The 20,594-nt window shown below is 38.3% G+C and overlaps 2 protein-coding genes across 4 annotated transcripts in view; both read right to left on the bottom strand.

Annotated features, from left to right (window-relative positions):
- Nucleotides 1-117: 117 nt before the first annotated feature.
- On the bottom strand, nt 118-2,221 carry LOC136649371 (uncharacterized). Its single transcript, XM_066625950.1, has 2 exons — nt 1,129-2,221; nt 118-1,046 (listed from the first exon to the last, which is right to left on the bottom strand). The coding sequence occupies exons 1-2, from the start codon at nt 1,630-1,632 to the stop codon at nt 522-524; spliced, it is 1,029 nt and encodes a 342-aa protein (XP_066482047.1). The 5' UTR covers nt 1,633-2,221; the 3' UTR covers nt 118-521.
- A 3,626-nt stretch (nt 2,222-5,847) lies between these two features.
- Nucleotides 5,848-20,594, bottom strand: part of KIF13A (kinesin family member 13A) — a 128,712-nt gene continuing 113,965 nt past the window's right edge. Inside the window, exons 36-39 of one of the 3 annotated variants that reach the window (XM_066623208.1) lie at nt 18,915-19,026; nt 17,210-17,358; nt 8,890-9,955; nt 5,848-7,368 (exon numbers count right to left, since the gene is read on the bottom strand). In XM_066623208.1, coding sequence (XP_066479305.1) covers nt 7,085-7,368; nt 8,890-9,955; nt 17,210-17,358; nt 18,915-19,026 — 1,611 coding nt within the window. In that variant the 3' untranslated portion in view covers nt 5,848-7,084. Of the gene's footprint in view, nt 7,369-8,889; nt 9,956-17,209; nt 17,359-18,914; nt 19,027-20,594 lie in introns of those variants that run through there. The other 2 variants (XM_066623209.1, XM_066623210.1) reach the window with 2 other exon arrangements.

Genomic DNA, 20,594 nt, shown 5'->3' with positions numbered 1-20,594 from the left:
TAACCCCTATGTGAGCAGGTTCTATTCTCCCATGCCCCCCAAGCCCATGTCTTCTAAAATTCAATTGAAATAAACCCCCCCTTGTAAGCAACAAACACACAAGACCTTGTAAAAAAATTTGATTTTTTATTTCCATACATAGAACAATAAGCAATCCCCTCTCTCACTTGTCTTCTCTCTACTTCTAAAATTCCATTGAAAGCATCATTTCCCTAGTCATGCAAGATCTGCAATTTATTCCTAAACATGCACATTTTTTTTTAAAATAAGCATTCTCTCTCTCTACTTTTTTTCCCTAGTCATGCAAGATCTGCAATTTATTCCTAAACATGCACATTTTTTTTTAAAATAAGCATTCTCTCTCTCTACTTTTTTTCCCTAGTCATGCAAGATCTGCAATTTATTCCTAAACATGCACATTTTTTTTTAAAATAAGCATTCTCTCTCTCTACTTTTTTTCCCTAGTCATGCAAGATCCATATATTAATATTCCATTCCACTCCATTATTATTCCAATAATATTACATCAGATAAAACCAAAAAGATTTGGCTTTGACCACTCTTTCAACAGAAAAAAGAAAAACACGATCTTGCGGCTGAAGCAGATTAGCAGCTATTTTATGGGGTTCAGATTCAAATTTATATACATGATCCAATAAAGACATAACGTATTCAGGAAATTCCTGCTTCATCTCCAGACAACCTAATGAAAATGCAATACAGATACACGTGTGCAACAGACTTCTAATGTCCAATTTCTTCATAACCCTGCGCAGCATGTCTCGAATAAACTCCTGAGTCCAGTCCAAGCAGACATGGGCGTCCTGGTTTGGGGCCTTTGTTTGACATCCGTCACAGGACACTTCGAGAAATTTTGATACACAATACTTCACTATGGTGAACAAACTTGCTCTCAGCACACTCTTTGTGATTCTCTGCCTTGTCTGTGATGTCAGATTTTTGTTCTGTCTGTCCAGCGGGAGAACCCCTAAAATGTTCCGTAGCGTTTTGAAAGCGTCTTGGTTCACATCCTTCTTTGGAATAGCCTACAAAAAAACACAAATAAGTATTTTTTGATTTTACATTTCAGGCAACACACTCACGTATGCACTCAAGCAAGTGATTTACCTCTGCTTCAGTTTCTCTAGGTACAGGTGGCTCTTCCATTGCAAATTGGTAAACCAGGTTCAAAGATGGAAACGGTAACACATCATCCTCTTCATCTTCATAACGCCTACATTTTTGCTTCTTCTTCATAGGTGCCTGCGGTAGGCTTTGAGAATCAGTGGGCCTGTCTGGGGTCTCTGATTCATCGCAGCTCTCCATCTTGAGCAGTTTGCGAACGTAGTTTTGAGAATCCACGGGTCTGACTGGTGTCTCCCCCCCCTCAGAAGGCGGCACGTTCTCCTTCTCTTCTTCGGGGCTCTCCATCTTGACCACCACCATAGTGTGATTTTCACTCTCCTCCCCGGCAGGGGATTCGCACTCCAACTGGGGAGTCTCGGTCTCAGAAGGCGAAGCGGGTGAGCTTTTCAGAGGGGAGGCCATGGCAGAAACAGCAGCAACAGCAAAAGGCTGAACAGGTTTCTCCCTCCCCCCCCCAAAGGACCTGTGCCTTAAATACAAGGACATGTCCGGACCTGTTCCCACTCCCCCTTTTTTCCCATTGGCTCCACATGGTGGTCTGAGAGCTATGAAACCTGCGCCTATTGGTCGGCGACGATGGGGCAAGTTGTTTGAGTGGTCACATGAACCCCTTTCCCACACTTTATTAGTGGGTTCCTTTTCCCGCCAAACCAAATGTCGGGGAGCTACAAAACCCTTCCCTAGCGGTCGAGGGGAACGGGGCGAGTTGTTTGAGTGGTCACATGAACCCCTTTCCCACACTTTATTGGCGGGCTCCTTTTCCCGCCAAACCAAATGTCGGGGTGCTACAAAACCCTTCCCTAGCGGTCGAGGGGAACGGGGCGAGTTGTTTGAGTGGTCACATGAACCCCTTTCCCACACTTTTATTGACGGGTTCCTTTTCCCGCCAAACCAAATGTCGGGGTGCCCCAAAAACCCTCCCCAGTGGTGGGGGGCAGTGGGGGGAGTTGTTTGAGGGGTCACTTGAACCCCCTTAGGGGGCGGGATTTCCAGTAAAAAGGGGCGGGACCAGCTGTCAAAGATAGTTTTGACATAAGGTATGTACTTCCTACTACTCGCAGCCAATGGACCAGTAGGTCAAGGGAGCTGTTGGTCAAAAATGTTTGGAACGGAGATAGAGGGCATCCTTGTCTTGTTCCCTGCTGGATTTCTATCATTCTTGTTATGTCACCATTTATCTTTATTCTTGCAGTTTGTTTGGTATATATCTTTTCTATAACCCTTATAAACTTTGGCCCAAAGTTCATCTGGTACATTTGTTGAATCATAAAGTTCCAATTTACTCTATCAAATGCTTTATGCGCATCTACGAAAATTAATCCTAATTTTTTCTCTGAGTGTGCCTCAAAATATTCTATTATATTAATAATAACTCTCACATTATCTTTTAAGTGTCGTTTTGGCAAGAAGCCCGTTTGATCTTGGTGTATTATTTGCAGTAGAACTCTCTTTAATCTTCCAGCCAATATTGATGCAAAAACCTTGTAGTCTGTATTCAAAAGAGAAATTGGCCTATAATTTCTAATTTCTTTCTTTTCTGTTCCTTGTTTATGTATTAACGTAATTAAAGCTTCTGTCCATGAGTCTGGAATATTTCCCGTTTCCCATATATCATTAACCAGATTCTTAAATGGTAATTGTATCGTATCTTCAAATAATTTATAATATTCTGCTGGAATTGCATCTGGTCCGGGGGATTTCTGATTTTTCTGTCTTTTGATTGCTTCTGATAGTTCTTGCATGGAAATTTTTTGATCTAAAATTAGTTTCTGTTCTGATGTCAATTTTAGCATATTGTTTTTTAATAAATAATCCATTTGCAGGTCCGGATCTACATTATATTTCTTGTATAATTGTTGAAAAATTTTCAATAATAAGTTTAACTTCTGAGGATTTGTATTTCTCAATTCCATTTTCATCAATCAAACTATTTATAAAGTTCCTCTGTCATTCTTTTTTCAGTCTGTGTGCCAGCCATCTTCCAGGTTTATTAGCGTTTTCAAAATAATTCTGTTTAATTAATCTTAATTTTCTCTCCATTTCTTCCGTTTGTATGATTCTGATCTCATGTTGAAGTTTCTGTATATTCGCAACTAATTCCTCTCTAGATGGATTCTCTTGGAACTCCTGCTCTTTCTTCTTTAATTTTAAGGTTAGTTCTTTGATAAGTTGAATTTCCTTCCTTTTTTTCCTTACTGAAAATTTCATCATAATTCCTCTAAAGTACGCTTTACTTGTATCCCAAATAATTTGTGGTTTCATTTCTGGATGATTATTTATTTTAAAGAACCAGCTCATTTCTTCTTTAGCTAAGTTCACAAAGTCTTTATCTTTCATATCAATAACATTCAATCTCCAGAGCCCTTTCCTCCGAGATCTATTAAATTTTAAACTAATTGGATTATGATCCGCAAAGGTATTTGGTAATATTTCTGCTTCAAATGCTTCTGTTGTTGCTGTAATCCAACACATATCTATTCTTGACCATACTTTATGTCGTGTTGAAAAATAAGTATATTGCCTTTTCTCTGGATTTTGGAATCTCCATGCATCAATCAAATTAAATTCTTCTGCCATTTGTAAGAATGATTTGGGTAGATTACCTCCTTTTTTTTTCCTTTTAACCGATCTGTCTAGGTTTATGTCAAACGTTGAGTTAAAACGTTTATCTCCATTACTCCTCTATCTCCATTACTGTTTATTATAACTCTGGAAATATTAAATAATATAGTAAGAAGAGATGAAAGAATTGTGGGAGTGAAGGTCCAAAATGAAGAATTTAAAATTCAAGCTTATGCAGACGATCTTACTTTTATCTTGGAGAATCCAACCCAGTCTTTAAAATATTTGATAGAGAATCTGACAGAATACGGTAAAATGGCAGGCTTGAGGATAAATTATGATAAAACGAAAATATTAGTGAAAAATATGAGAAAACAAGAGAAACAGCAACTACAGGAATTTGGTATTAATATCACAAAGAAAGTTAAATATTTGGGAATTACTGTATCAGATAAATGTAGTGAGTTGATGGAAAATAATTATCTAAAGTTAATGATGGAGATTAAGAAAGACATAAAAAGATGGAATGGATTAAATTTATCATTGTTGGGTAGAATAGCAACAGTTAAGTCAAATGTGCTGCCAAGAATATTATTCTTATTTCAGACAATCCCAATTTTATTAAAAAAGGTGTTCTTTCAAGATTTGAATAAAATGATGGCTAATTTCATTTGGCAAGGGAAAAAAGCTAGAATAAAGATGAAATTATTACAAGATGTGAAAGAACGAGCTGGTTTCGGAATGCCAAATTGGGAAATTTATTACTATGCAGCGGCATTAAATTGGATAAAGGATTGGGCAGAAGCTGAAAAATCTAGAGAGTTAAAATTAGAACTACACGATTTGCAGGTTGGTCCACATGCCTTTTTGATTTATGATAAAGCCAAATATCATAGTTACTTTAAACAACATCTGATAAGAAGAGCATTGTTGTTTGTCTGGGAACAAATCAGATATAAAGTTTACGAGAAGATTCCAAGATGGGTGAAGCCGTTAGAAATTGATACTAGGCCAATGTGGTTGCGAGGTTCACAGAATAGGAGATATGATGAACTATTAGATGAGAAAGCAGTTATGTACTCAAAAGAGGTATTGTGGGAGAAAGGGATTGAACTGGATTGGTTGACGGAGTTACAGATTAAAACAAGATGGTTGAAAGATAAAAAAGAAGGAATCTACCCAGAGGAGACGGAATTTGATAAAATATTTTTATCAAATGAGCAAAATTATATCAGAAGGATGTATCAATATCTGTTGAGTATGGAAATGGTAGACGAATTGGTAAAAGAGGTAATGATTATATGGGCAAAAAATATTGGACATAATATAAAAATGAATAATTGGGACCAGCTTTGGAAGAGAAATATGAAGATAATTAAGGCAGTAACAATGAAAGAAAACATATACAAAATGTTTTATAGATGGTACCTGTCTCCAGATAGATTAGCAAAAATGTATCCCGGCACATGCGATAAGTGTTGGAAATGCAAAGAGGTGAAAGGTTTTTTTTATCATATGCGGTGGCTTTGCCCTAAGGCCAAAAAATTTTGGCAAAAAATATATAGAACTATTCAAATTATTTTTAATTGTGAAATACATTTCCAACCAGAACTGTTTCTCTTGAGTATTTTTACGGAAAGTTATAACAATGATCTTAGACATATTTTGTTGTATGCAATTATTGCAGCGAGATTGGTGTATGCTAGATTGTGGAAGAACCCTGATACTCCCACTGTAGAGATGTGGATTGAGAAATTATATGAGATGGTCGAAATAGATGTATTGACGGAAAGATTGGGAGATGGCGAAATAGAGAGAATACAGAAATTGTGGAAACCATTGTATGAGTGGTTAGATAAACAATAAGTTATTCAAGGATGATAGGTAGGGAAACATAAGAGTATCGGCTACAGTTCTGCGATTTCCTGGTGTTTTTTCCCTTGTGTATTACCCTGTACATATATGTTTGTGATTTTTCCTGTACCCATGTCTTAAAGTAAGTAAATAAAAAAAAATAAAAAAAATGTTTGGAACCACTGCCATAATGTACAGAAACACAATCATTACTTTGTAGAGACATAATACCGTATTCTCTTTTTAACATCTGTATCAAGAGGTAAATGCAGCATATGCCAAAACTAAAAATTAGTAACTGTCAGCCTTTATATCTGATAACAAAGTCTTATGTTACAGAATGTGCAGTGAAATAGGCACAAACATTAATAAAATCTGAAGTAAACATCTGTATTCTAACACACAAATATTCTGTATCAATTAAATACAGTATAGTGGAAATAGAATATAAATTACACATCTTTACAAGAAATTGTAAAATACTAGAAGTCAGCTTCCTATACATATAAATCAAAGAAGAACAGCAGCTTTTCTGAAAGGTCCCACAAACTCAATTACTTTCTAAAAAATAAAGAACAAATACAGCAGGCTATTCATCTCTTTCTTTTTTACCATGTGCTACTTTACAAATGTCCAAGACAGTATCTATACATGAAATGCTCACCAAGAACTCAATAGCATCATATCAAATCCACATTAAAAATTAACTTTACAGATCACTTCAGAATATATTATCTGAGCTTGGTCACTCATAGCCAACAGTGCATGATTTGTAGTTATGATTCACTACTGCTGCTTTTTTTTTTCCTTCTCCTTGCTTTTAAAAAAGCCATTTGTTTAAAATTTTTTCTGCCTTCTCCTCTGCACTGTTTTTGCATTCAAATTGCCCATGTGGGCACATGAACATATCAGAAGTACAAGCTTAAGCCATTGTTAGTATTTCCAATAAACGTCGGCACAGTGGCAGGCCCATAGAAAGACACGCACACACACCCAAAAAAAACCCTAGTCTCTTCAGTGTGCTATTAAACACAGGATATAAGGCAGCATGGTACCTGGCATTAACCTCTAGAAATATGGCACCAAGCTATCTGTTAAAACAAACACATATAATAAAAACAAAGATATAAACAAAAAATGTGACAGTCTAATAAAAGTTCTTTGGTAATTAACAGCATACTGTAGGTTTTCCCTCAGATACATATATACATCCCATTGTTTTCCCACAAAATAAAATATATCATTTAAAATATGATCTAAATTGTTGAGTAACAAACAGTCAAGTACCTCACAGTTTATCTACAAATCAATTGTAATTTAGTGTGTAGCCATATTTGCCTTTTGGTAGGCAAATGATACACAGTCTATATATATATATATTATTTATAAAAAAAAGAATTGGAGAATTATGTCCACAACTCAAACATTCAGTAAGGACAGATCAAACCTATACAATCACACTAAAAAGTATTTCCACAGTGATGTGTGCAGCAAGTGCAAAAACAAGAACAAAACTGAAACTTCAGTTAATCCAAGATTTCCTGATCTCTTGTTTTCTAGAAAAAGCAGAAGCTGCTGCATCTCCTGACTGACAGAGGGCTTCTTCACCTGTTGTGGAAGAGGGTGACACTTGAAGAACTGAACTTTTCCATTTCTCCAAATTAGATGATGCCTGAGTCTGTGAAGTGCTACTACATGTTTTTGTCAGAGAAGGTGCTTTAGTGAGGCATCCAGGACGAACAAGTATTCCATGTCGTGGCTTGCAGCGGAAGTACTCTCTACCTTTTACAGTTCCATCATGTTTCCCTTCAAGCAAAACATAAAGTATTAGTGGGTCACCTAAGCATGACACAAATGAACGCAATTACAATTAAAAGTTTGTAACTATTAGAGGAATTAAATTCTGGAAATTTCCAATACTTCTTATAGGAAGTAGACACACACACGCACACACTTCAAGGTCCAAAATAAAAAAAATGTAGGAAGATATTTTATGGAAAGCCTTATTCTGATGGAAGTGAGTTTAATGTTGAAGATAAAGATAATTAAAGTGTATTGTTCAACTTCATTGGCTAAAAAAAGTTGCTGCAAACTATGGAATGGTGCCAATCAAATGCTCTTAATCTCATAACCATACATAAGAAATATGGGGTGTACTTATGCATTCTTCCTCTAACCCCTTGACATTAATTCCCTAATCCAGTTACCATGGATAACCTTTACATTTACACCAGTCTTAATCTTGGCTTAAAGCCAAGAGGGCTTAAACCAGAGGGTTTGCAAATCAAGAAGGAGCACCTACGAGTCTAAACAATGGTTAAAAGTTGATGCTGAGATAACCCTTGTGAAATGGCAGAGGGGATACTGAATTAGGAACATGTGACAAGGTGGGTCACTGTAATATCTTAAACATGGCTAAGAAGTGTTGGACCTGCACTATTACTACGTTACTCTCTCATTGTGGATTCAGTTTATCATGCATCTAATTTATGTTTATATTTTATTTTATTTCTAGGGATGCTGAATAAAAAGATCTTCACACTTAAGAAGCTAACTCTGATGCTATTTTGGTGACTGAAGATAGCTCCATGCTTACATAAGAAACACAAGTCTCCACTTTCCCACAATGTATTGACCATTCTTTAATGTTTGTTAATGATGTGAAATACACACTGTAGGAAATGTGCCCAGGAGCTGTAGGGCGCCCTCCTAACTAGGGCTGGTACAGCCAGGACGCAGTAGCCTGCACCATATCCTATGCAGATTAAAAACAGGCTGAAGGTCACCTCAGGGTAAGGGGATATTTCCCCCCTAACCCATGTGACACCCCAGACTGCCCTATAGGGCTATTCAGATCTGCACCAGCTATTTAGTTGTCATAAATCCAAGCGGCCTATGTAGGGCTCCAAGTCCCAAGAGTGGGGGTTAAGATGCATGTTTCCTATCCCCCCTTCACCCTAACAGTGTCTTTTCTAGTGGCTATTTGCTGGTGTTTCTTCTGCATCTATTTAGACTGTGAGCCCTTTTGGGACAGGGAACCATTTAGCTGTTTGATTTTCTCTGTAAACCAGTTTGTGAACTTCTTTTGAGGAAACATGACACATAAATATTCTTAACAACAACAACTTTCTTCTTAATGCTTAAACAATTTAAAATATCCATGATATTTTATCCTGAGTTTCATGATAAAAAGTGGGATATAAATTTAATAAAGATGAAAATGTGTTGCCAAATTTAGAGGTTGGAGATGTCAGGTTCTAATTGTTACATTAACAAAACTAGACATTTTTACAGGTTTCTAATAAGACAATGTAAATTATTTCTTACCCTTCTGTAAGTGTAATTCAACGCCAACCCAGGTACCAGCTGAAAAATCCACAGGCCCCACATATTTGATTATACCTGTCTTACTACTACTAACACACACTTGTTCCCCAACTGCTACCCAGCTAGGGTGCTCTTCAGACGCAGGATTTTCACAACCAGAGACATCTAAAGTTTTTCCAGTGAAGTCATCGCCTAAGAAAGAATCTGCATACATCTGACAATATGAAGCTTCTTTTACTACGACAGCCAATAAAGGGTTTTCAACAGTATTTGACAGCTGGTATTCCAATGGTGTAGATTTTGGGTGGCTCACAGGATTGTCTTGGTTGCAGGTAGTTCTTGAGAAATCTGAGTCACAGTTCATATCAGCAGCTGACAGCTTTTTTCTTCTACCAGAACCACCATTGGAACAGAACTGCGAAACCACTGAATATTCAAGTTCCTTTCCATCTTCAGCACCCATGAATTCTGTAAATGCATGATCTTCAAAAACATTTGAAGTGTGTTCAACTACTGCTTCTCGAGATGTAAATTCAATCCCATGTTGTGTGCTTTTATTAGCTGAGGAATCCAGAGCTGAGCAATGTAATTTTGTGGCATCTGTGTTGGTGGTACTTTCAGACAGTGGCACCTCTCTTGCTAAGGCACTGTTTCCCTTGGCTGGTGATATAGATCTTTCATCTTTAGCCAAGTCTTTTCCTGACTCCAAGGCCTCCTTATTTGAAGACCTTAAATCGTGGGCAAGATGGGCTGCAGAGTGATCGTTAGAGTCCAAATCCCTCATCTGGTTGGCTAATTGGTCTGAACTATCACTACAGGGAACAAGCATATCAGACAAAGTAGCATTAGAGGCACTGTGGGAAAAGTAGCCACTAGTGATACTGCTAGTGGTGGGACTACGGGATACCTCTTTTTCAAGGACACGAGAGTTCACTAAGTCTCCTCTGGAGGATAACCATTCCCTGTTTTCCAGGCTAGCGTTGTAAACACTGAAGTCAGCAAATTCCTCGGGCACATACGGCTTCTTGTCAACGGCCTCCAACTCATCCTCTTCATCAGAGTCCTGCTGCAATGTTAAAGATGTATAGTTACTTCTCTAAAAAATTATAATTTGCTCAAGTTTATTTAAAGTAAAAGTTTCCTATTCCACAGCAAGGGCTGTGCATTTTTCCCTTTAAAAAAAAAAATGAGGTATATAAATAAAAATTATTGTTTTTTAAGTAATGCTTCCACAAATGAAAGTAAGTAGAAGATCTCTCAGAACCAACATGAGCATAACACTTCTTTCATTCTTAGAGGAAGTTTCCAATCACAAATTGCTCTTCTGTTCATGGAAGTGTTATTCTGGATGCTTCCCAATGTTATTGCTTAAATAATTAAATAACCCTTTCTTCATTCAAAATGGCACGGTTCTAGTGTCTTTAATGAAGGCAAATTATTTTCTCACTGTTCTAAATCAGAAGGAATGTTTGTCTCTTTTGCTACAACTACATGTGTTTGAAAGCCACAGTATGGAGCAATTACAAACATACTATGATGACAAAACAGACATTCATGCAACCTTCTCATAGCCGTACATACAGTTTATGCCATTCGATTAAATGAAACCAGAATATACAGAGCACGTGACAGGGTATCTGAGAGGCAGAAGGGAATATGAAAACTTTTAAATTACTTGGGGCTTGATCAATGGAGACCAAACATTGATTTGAGAAAATAAAATGTAGTAGTATCTGCAAATGAAGCACCTTACGTAACATACTACAAAATATTTAGCAAAATTATGCTTTTTCTTTAGGCCTAAGAACGGCCTATTGGTTTGGATATAATTACATTTGATTTCAAACGAACTTGTTTCACAGCAGCTATTTTAAGAGCATCTGCCATTCTTACAGTTTGATTCTGGTGCTAATGCTGCCTTTGCATAACTCAGAAGAAACATTGTGTCTGGGGTGTAAAGAGAAGCTTAAATTCATTCAGGGGGTTGTGCACATCCATTGGGATAGCTGATTAATCTTTCATTGGTTGACCCTTCTCCAGTGCCACATTGAACACTTAGCAGTTTGCCATGACAGGTAAAGGTAAAGCTGTTTTAGGCAAGTGGAACTGGTTATCCAGTTCTTTGGATCATGAAAGAGAGAGTTCAATTCCTGAATTCTAAGGCATTTTAAAATAAAATTGTCTGATTACAATATAGGTTCCACTAGGTGGTACTAATAAAAATATCATTTTATCAATTATATTTTAATGCCAGTTATTTTTCCTCACAATATACAAATAGTTGGTTTCCATGGCTTGTTTTTAAGATATTGGTGCTGATATAATTAATGCTAAAGTTTATACAAAGCATCTCTGGACTAATTGCTTGCCAAAGATATATATAATAACCATAAAGCAAATACATGTCACAATGGCAACTGTGGTGAAGCAGTTTATAAGAGCATTCTTTTAAAAAATCCTGGAAAAGCTGTGTGCTGTTTATGCCCTAGTCACTTTCTTACTGTTACTTCAATGTTATACAGTAGGTTGTATCCTTGTATGAATAGAAGGGACACAGGTCTATGCAAGAGGATGAGATTTTTGCAAACTACCCTTCCTCCAGCAGTCTGCTATGCTGCATCCCATTCTGTTTCAGAGAATCCTTTGATCCCCAGTACAGTAGTGACTTTTTGGGGGGCCATGAGGGCTGCTGTGAGGAGTGGGGGGACAATGACAACATGAAATTCCGATGGAAGAACTTCCCTCTATGTACCACAGGATTAAGATTCACTCCAATATTTAGTCCTAAGAATACTTTTGCATCAATTGAAAGGTGTATTGGGATTACTAAAATCTGATCTAGAATACAAGGGTAATATTTTCATGAAACCCAACTATGACAGATATGTTCTTCTAAGTTATATAACAGACAATACTGACATATTTGAAACAGCAGGGTCTGTGTAAGCAATGGAATACTTTTGCTAGTTCCATAATGTCTCTACTACCACCATATACATATCTCATTTAGATATGCACAACTTCTCCTCTGTTGTCTGGTTAAAATTGCAATCCGCCCCCCCCCCCCACAAAATCTTTGCCGTAGAATTATCTCCCTATTTCAAATCAACCTTCACATGTACTCTCTCACTATGTTCTGCTCACCATAAAATGTGATCTACACTTTATAAGAACAGCTTTATATACAGGTACATTGATTTCTAACAGTAATACTAATAAGCATCAAGATATATCATTGCTGAAAATGGAATATACTCCATTATATTCTTCTAGCATATGGGGAGCTTTGAAAGAATATAATTGGCTGTATCCTGACTTATATAACTGGAATTAGAAAAATGTGCAAAAGATCTTCCCCATGTGTTCCCACATAATTCCCCCCATCTCCTGAAGAGTCACTCCTGAGAGCCTACCCTCAGGATAAGGGGCGCATTTGGTGTGGAGCTGTCAGAGGAGGTAGAATTTGAATTGCTTCAAATTGGACAGACATATCTTCTGGGAATGAACCATGAGTAAAGCGGACTTGTTCCTGGGCCAGCAAATCATAGTTTGTTGGAATGATTTTATTATATCTGCTTTTGACCTATTTAAGCTAAGACATCCAGCTGTTTCTATATTTGATTCCAGTTTGCTCCTTGAAACATTGTCCTAATACTGCATCATTACCCATAAAGAAGCCTGCAATAATATGCAAATATTGAGTATAATTAAGGCATAAGAATATGGAACATCACTGGTATAAATTCCACTGCTGCCTCAATACAAGCTGATAGGGCATCATGTGGGCCTGAATTACTCTGTGATGTTTCTACTTGCTCTGCCTTTATTGATTCCTAGCTCTCAGCCTTGACTGACCATACGGTGAGACTTCTGCTACAAAGCCAAAGATAGCTTGTGACATTGAGGCCTTAAGTCGGCAGAGTTTAGATGACAAGTCCAATTACCTCTTTAGGAAAGTTATCTAGATAATGAAAACTAGAAACTTCAATGGCTTGGCTGACAAACAGCCCTTTGTGATGAGTTGGGTACTTTCCAAAAGCAACAACTTGTGTTTTAGTGCAATTGCCATTGAGTTGTTCTCTCTGACATATTAATGTAAAGTTCCACAATAACTATCCTAATCTTACTTGGGAAGATGAAAGCAAGACCATATAGTCTGCATATAACAAGAAATTCTATTTGTGGTGCAGTGGCAATACCAAAATATGGTCGGGGTACACTGGTTAGATTTTCAATGTACTATTACCTGTTAAAATGGATTTTTATGACTTAGATCCAGTAATTGCAAGATGGGTCTCACCATTCATCAGATTTTTAAAAAAACTAGTCCAACATGGTATAATCATTTCAGAATCTTCTTCCTTATCCTTCAACTAGCTCAGTTATCAACAGTCAGCACACTGAGTCCAGTCATGCTCCTGGAATAAAGGGAAACATTCCTTGCAAACCTTTTCTGTTCTAAAGGACTCTTTCAGAGAAAATATAAGGGCAAGGGGGAATGGTGGATTAGATAAGTAAAACAATAAGAATCTAATCTGTTTTCTGTACCTTGAAAAAACTGTTTTCATTAACAACTGAAAAGAACTGTGTTTTCAAAGTGATCGTCCACTAGCAAAGAGAATAATCCTCTGAAGTTTTCTCTGCACATTCTTTACATAGCAATATAGTATGGTGTGCAGTAAGTAAGGATACAACAGAGCAACCACACCAGTTCCTAGAGATCATCATCAAGCCCTTTCAGCTGTCCATAAGCCTTGCATAAAGCAGACAGGTAGTAGTTACTCCAAGAGCATTTAAGTTATGCTTGAGATACACACAATCAATTCTTCAGACTTTTCTAGGTCTTACTGGTGCAGTTTTGCAAAAATGTTACACAATGATTTAGTGGCACACACCCAAGCTTTTAACCATATCTGCCCACATGTCCTACAGGCAGCACCTATATGCTGTGTGTGTACACCTGCAGGCACATATTTATTACTAAAGTTTCAAGAGCATAGGATATATATATATATATATATATATATATATATATATATATATATATATATATATATATATATATATATATATATCCTACACACACACACACACACACACACACACACACACAGAGCTGCTCAGTATTGCCTTCTGCTGTAATGAATGTATTCCTTAGCATTTTACTATTGTCCTAGAGTCCATCTGGAACATTACTGAACCTTCTGCAAGTGTGTGGTTGTTCTGTTTTTACTCTTTGTACACCTGATTTCTCCAGACTCCTCATATAGAAAACATAGTACTACATGAGTAAGCAACAGATCACTTAGGTCAATAAAAGAGCTCAGATCAGCAGCAGACTGAATGAGGGCCAATAAACTAAAACTCAATCCAAAATAAGACAGAGGTTCGGTTAGCTGGTTCATTTCACAAGGGAGGTGGTAAAAAACATGTTCTGGACAAGGCTGTATTCCCCCCAAATAATCAGGTTCACACTATGGGGGTGCTTACAGAGCCAGCAGAAAATTTTAGTGGCATGGAATACTTTTCAACAGTATAGCTGTCAATCTTCCTAGACAGAAATAGCCTGTCCACTCTTTTCCATGCCCTGGTAACCTCCAGATTAGACTGATGTAATGTGGCTGCAGTCTAATCTGGAGGTTACCAGATGGCTGCATTTGAAGATTTCTCAGAAACTTGGTATAAAATACACCTGCTAGCTTACTAAATGGGACCAGCTATTTGGAACATACCTCATTAGTACTTAACTATATTTGGTAGTGGTTTGTTTCTGAGCAAAGTGCTGAACAGCTTGCAATTTGTGCACCTTAAGTCCGCATGACATACTGAACAGAAACTGCCTAAACATATTCACTCCTGAGATGGTAACTCCAGCATCCAGGTTTATGTCCAAATCATGAAGTCAAGGACCTGACTTTAGCCTTTTGAACTAAAATGGTCAAGAGAGCAATGGTGGAGAGCAATTATCCACCCTAGCATGGTGTCTTTTCCAGTGGCTGCTGCTGGTGCCTCTTTTGTGTCTTTATTAGATTGTGGGCTCTTTGGGAACAGGGTACCATTTATTTCACCAGGCAAACTGCTTTGTGAACTATTTCCTATTTTGCTACCTTAATCATCATATCGCTATCAATTTCTGTGGAATGGGAAGTCAATAGTGTCAGTTGCTTTCCAACAAGAGCAAGAGACAAAGAACTCACCACGGTGATACCAAAAGTTATCACTGTACAACTGAACAGTTTATGTGACTGAGGAAGAGAAGCAGCTAGCAAGTAGTGTGCGCATGCACGCATGTGCACGCACACACACAGTTATCAGCATTTGTTTATATATTGGTTGTGTGCAAAGAGTTGTACTGAACTCTGACTCAGACTGCAGGTTGAGATTTCAAATAACTCTTGGTTTTTAGGTTACTGGGTAGTTAATTTCAAACATATGTATAGTAGTTCATACATCTTGGAAAAATTTGAGCTCATGTGAGATTAAAAATTAATGGTCACTGTTGCAATGACAACAACATATGTGGGAAGTGCAAACAGTTTAATACAATGACAGATTAAACGTTTCATCAATCTGTCCTCTTTCCCCACAAACTACTTGTTCGCTAGGTGTTGAAATGCATGTTCACAAACCAGTGTGTGTAACCCTATTTATTTGATAATGTTGATCATCCATGCAAGGGAACCATGGAAGGCAGACGTTAAAAGTATATACAAGTAATGGGTGATCATGGGTGTAACGAAGAACCTTATATATGAAAATATGCGAAACCACTGATAATTTGGTAAATGTTGACATTTACTGGTAATTCTTCAGATTTTCCAAGATGAGTAGGATAGGTGAAAAAATTCTGACATTTAGAGAAAAACAGGAAACCCAGAGTATACACTGGTAAGAGAATACTGACTTTCAATAACAGACACTTTTGAAAGATCAAATAGAAATAAAAAAATGAATTGCTGCAAATCAGACATTTCACCACATGCAAACCAACCAACATGCAATTTAGATATACTCTAAGCCAGTGATTCTCAAACTTTCAGGGATATTTACTTCCTAAGTGAGTCTTTGTGGAGGGGGGGAGGGGCGAGGGCAGTGGCGTGAACCCAGGATCACATTGCTAAGGGGGGAGGGGGCAGTGCTTTTACTCATAGACTGCCAGTGCGAGATCCAGGAGGTGCGGAGAGCCCCATGCAGCCCTCTGCAGGGCTCCCCAATGCTTAGAACATTTGAACAGAACAATTGAAAAGCACCTCTTGAAAACCAGATGTGCTTTTCGATCACTCCGTTTGAACGTTCTAAGCATTGGGAAGCCCTGCAGTGGGCTGCGTAGGGCACCTTGTACCTCCTGGACCTCACACTGGCCATCTGCAAGTAAAAGCACCCAACTTTCTCGCCCTTAGTGACACAATCCTGGGGATCGCATCGCTGCTTCCTCCCTTTCCCTGCACTTAAAGAGACAGGGGAAGCTTTACACAAACTGGTGACCCACCAGTTTGAGAACCACTGCTCTAAGCACATTTTTTTCTCTGTAACTGTAGTATAAATGCCCATAATAGGGCTTTAAGCCACCACCAGGCATTATGACAGAAACTGATGTAAAACTTACAATCTTTTCCTCATGTATGCTATTGTGTTCTACTGGCATGCTACTGGCATTACTTCCTGAGGGCACAACACAGCCAGTATTATGTACCTGAGATGATGGCATGCTCTGCAAAGGTTAAGACACACAAAACATCACACAAAGAAGATACTGACATTAAACGCATGCAAGTTAGTAAGACAGGAGGACATCTTATTTGAAACAACCAGGGTTTTAGGTTGTATGATGTACTCTGATCCAAGTTTACTACAGAAACCCATTAAACCAATAGCCCAATCCTTTGCATGTTTACTTACAAATAAAACCCACTGAGTTCATCATTGCTTACTCCCAGGTACTCATGCATAGGATTGCAACTTTAGTCTTCAGCTTTAAAAGCCTTAAATTATGAAAAATATGGAACGTTTTAAAAAATGGTTCTATATGTTAACACAAGCTGACAACTTAGCTCAACTGTTCAAGACACACATTAAAAAAAGAAACACACATACACATGCAATATCCATGCAAGAATGTTTACCAAAAGGGAGCAAAACTGGAATAAGAAATCATTCCATTAAAAGAGAACTAGCACAATTTTAATGTGGGATTCCAAAGGCTCCATGTCAAAAATGCATGCTGAAAATTATTTGCTAATTAGATACAATTATTACTTACACACAAATATATCAAGATTCCGAAAATTAAATACTACGTAAGTTTGTTCCAACCACCTACCTCTTTGCCAAGTAGAGGTCGAGTTTCAAGAGAGGACTTTTTGTTCTCTTCTTTAACTGGCATTAAGGGCTTGAAAAATTTGGGTGGCTGTGGAGAAAATGCTTTAAATGGGCTGACTGTTGATGCATGTGGATTCTCCAATACATAACCTTGGAAAATTAAAAAACAAAAAATACATCCCAATGAGTTAGCTATTCAAACATCTAATTGTAGAAAGAAGGAAGCGAGATAAGACATTCAGAACATTAGATGCTCATAATATGCAGCTAGGTAATTTATGATGCAAGTATGTTACTCATATTCACATGCACCTGGAAATTTAAAGGGAGTAAAATAGAAAAAATCATTTTAATGTCATAGATCAATGGTGTCATAGATCAACCTTACAAATTGATGTTAAGGCCACACCTGGAGTATTGTGTCCAGTTCTGGTTGCCACATCTCAAAAAAGACATAGTGAAAATGGAAAAGGTGCAAAAGAGAGTGACTAAGATGATTACTGGGCTGGGGCACCTTCCTTATGAGGAAAGGCTATGGCGTTTGGGCCTCTTCAGCCTAGAAAAGAGACGCCTGAGGAGGGACATAATTGAGACATAACAAATTATGCAGGGGATGGACAGAGTGGATAGAGAGATGCTCTTTACACTCTCACATAACACCAGAACACTAAAATTGAGTGTTGGGAGAGTTAGGATAGACAAAAGAAAACATTTCTTTACTCAATGTGTGGTTGGTCTGTGGAACTCCTTGCCACAGCAAGTGGTGACGGCATCTGGCCTGGATGCCTTTAAAAGGGGATTGGACAAGTTTCTGGAGGAAAAATCCATTACAGGTTACAAGCCATGATGTGTATGCGCAACCTCCTGATTTTAGAAATGGGCTATGTCAGAATGCCAGATGCAAGGGAGGGCGCCAGGATGAGGTCTCTTGTTATCTGGTGTGCTCCCTGGGGCATTTGGTGGGCCGCTGTGAGGTACAGGAAGCTGGACTAGATGGGCCTATGGCCTGATCCAGTGGGGCTGTTCTTATGTTCTTATGATCACATTTTCATTATTTTCCTTTAATATTTGCATTTACTGACAAAATAAATACGATTATTTTACTCGTATTTTACTATTGTAAAATTTTGTGAACTACTCTTGTTGGAAAGCAGTATACAGGTAAAACCTTATTATCCACGGATTATTCAGCCGTGGTTTTATCTCAACATGATGATGAGAAGGGCCTTTAAATTAAAGGGAAAAAGTTGTTTAGCAATAGCCTCATTAATAGCAAGAGAGGGCAGCCGATTGACAATCCATCAATCATTCTCTCTCCAGACGCTTAGAACAGCTTCACTCAGAAGCAAGCGATCCCTCCCTTTCCCTGAGCAAGTGAAAGAGCAAAAGAAAGAATGCAAGTGATTATCACCTCCTAGCTCCTGGTGAAGGGAGGGGGTTGCTGCCTTCGAGTGAAGCCTTTCTAAGTGTCCAGAGAGAGAATGATTGATAGACCGCCTGCCTAAAGCCTCTTCCTTGCATTACAAAGGTCAGCAAGGCTGTTTTTAAATGGCTGAGCAAAGGGACATTCCTTTTTAAATGGATTTGCTTTAATGTGATTTTGCCATCCATGTGAGTTCTGGGAACAGAACTCTCATGGATACCGAAACTCAACCTGTGTAAATATCCTTAATTACAATAATAAACTAAAGAGACAAAAATCTTACCACCAGCATCTTTATTTCTGTGAGGTGAATCCCTGGGAATAGTACCATAACATGATATATCTTGATAACTGGAGGAATAATCCAATATATCTAGATGACTTTCTGACCAACCCTAAAAATCACAAACACCCATATAATTAAACAAGAAATAAATTGTAACTAAAAGTCAACATTTTAAGGGTTTAGTTTCTTTCAACACAGTCTGTTTTATAATATCATGAATACTTTCCTGGTTTATTTATTTATATATACAAGTATAACCTAATTATCCATAGATTTTTCACCCATGGTTTTATCTCAGTATGTTAATAGCCTGATGTTAATCTGAAAGAGGGCAGCCGGCTGACAATCCATCAATCATTCTCTCTCCAGGCAGTTAGAACAGCTTCACTCCAAGGCAAGCGACCCCTCCCTTCCCCCGAGCATGTGAAATAACGCTAAATCACTGCCATTATCACCATTCTTTCCCCCATATTGCAGCTCCTGGTGAAGGGAGGATTGCTGCATTGGAGAGAAGTCTTTCTAAGCGCCTGGAGAGAAACTGATTGTCTACTTGATGCATTACAAAGGTCAGCAAAAGCTGTTTTTAAATCACTGAGCAAAGGGAAATTGTTTTTTAAATGAATTTGCTTTAAGCGATTTTTGCCATCCATGTCAGTTCTGGGAACAGAACCCTTGCAAGACTCAACCTGTAATCAATTACTGTACAAAAACTTCCAGGAAATTTTCATTGTGAAACAGGGAATTTTTAGGGATTTCTGTAATTATATAGGCTTTAACTAATTTGAGAAACCTATTGTGCCCTGCCTTTTGTCATCTAAAGAAAATAAACTAAAAATTCTTCATATAGGGAGTTAAAAATTAATCTTGCTGAGTTGATCAAAAGTTACCTTGACTTTTCCAGTCAGTAAGTTTACACTAAATTCTAGATTCTTGTTTTAAATAGACATGGGGCCTGTTACCCACAGATTTGGAACCTGTGGTTTTATCTCACCTGTTTTTATTCCCCACTTGCTGTCCTCCAAACTCAACCAGAGCTCTGCTCCAGCCAAGTTCAGAGGCCCTTCTGAGGGTCAGAGGGGCCATGTGCAACCTGCCTGATCCTCAGGAGGCCCTCTAAGGCCTCTGGAAGGCCAAAAATTGGCACTTCCGGTTTTCGGCTGCAAACTAGAAGTGCCAATTTTCTGCCTTCCGGAGGCCTTAGAGCAGTGTTATTCAAACTGTGCGGCATGGCTCTTTAGGGAGTCGCCAGGAACTGAAAGGGGAGGCGCAGGATATCCTCTCGCAGCGATACAGTCACACCCCTGGGCAGAATACGAGCCCATCTTCTGCCCGTCTCTGCGTCTCCGTCAGCTCTCCCTCTCCCTCCCCGTCAGCTGCGAGAGTGGCTGCTGCTGCCCCGCCCTCTTCTCCCTCCACTCCGAGGCTGCCGCCTTCTGTTTGCAAAGCTCTTCAACTCCCGTCTGGCAAGTACCAAGTATGCTCACTTTGCAGTCCTTGTCCTTGCTGACCGTCAGAAAGAAACTCTCCTTGATCGTTGTCTGGTTGGTTCCTAGTTCCCAGCCTGGGATCACTTCTCATCAAAGTGAAATCTCTCTTTTCAACCCCCTCCCTCTTCCACTCCCTCCTTTTGATTTCCAGACCTTCCCGCTTTCCTCCCCCTCCCCTTAAAGTTGTTTC

Source organism: Tiliqua scincoides, chromosome 4 (genome assembly GCF_035046505.1).
Source record: "Tiliqua scincoides isolate rTilSci1 chromosome 4, rTilSci1.hap2, whole genome shotgun sequence".
In the NCBI taxonomy this organism is placed as follows: Eukaryota; Metazoa; Chordata; class Lepidosauria; order Squamata; family Scincidae; genus Tiliqua; species Tiliqua scincoides.
This window is presented reverse-complemented; position numbering and strand designations above follow the sequence as displayed.

Coding starts and splice junctions, on each gene's coding strand:
- LOC136649371 (XM_066625950.1), bottom strand. CDS start 1,632: ATGTCCTTGTATTTAAGGCACAGGTCCTTTGGGGGGGGGAGGGAGAAA. Junction 1,047..1,128: donor CTAGAGAAACTGAAGCAGAG/GTAAATCACTTG, acceptor GTTTTTTTGTAG/GCTATTCCAAAGAAGGATGT.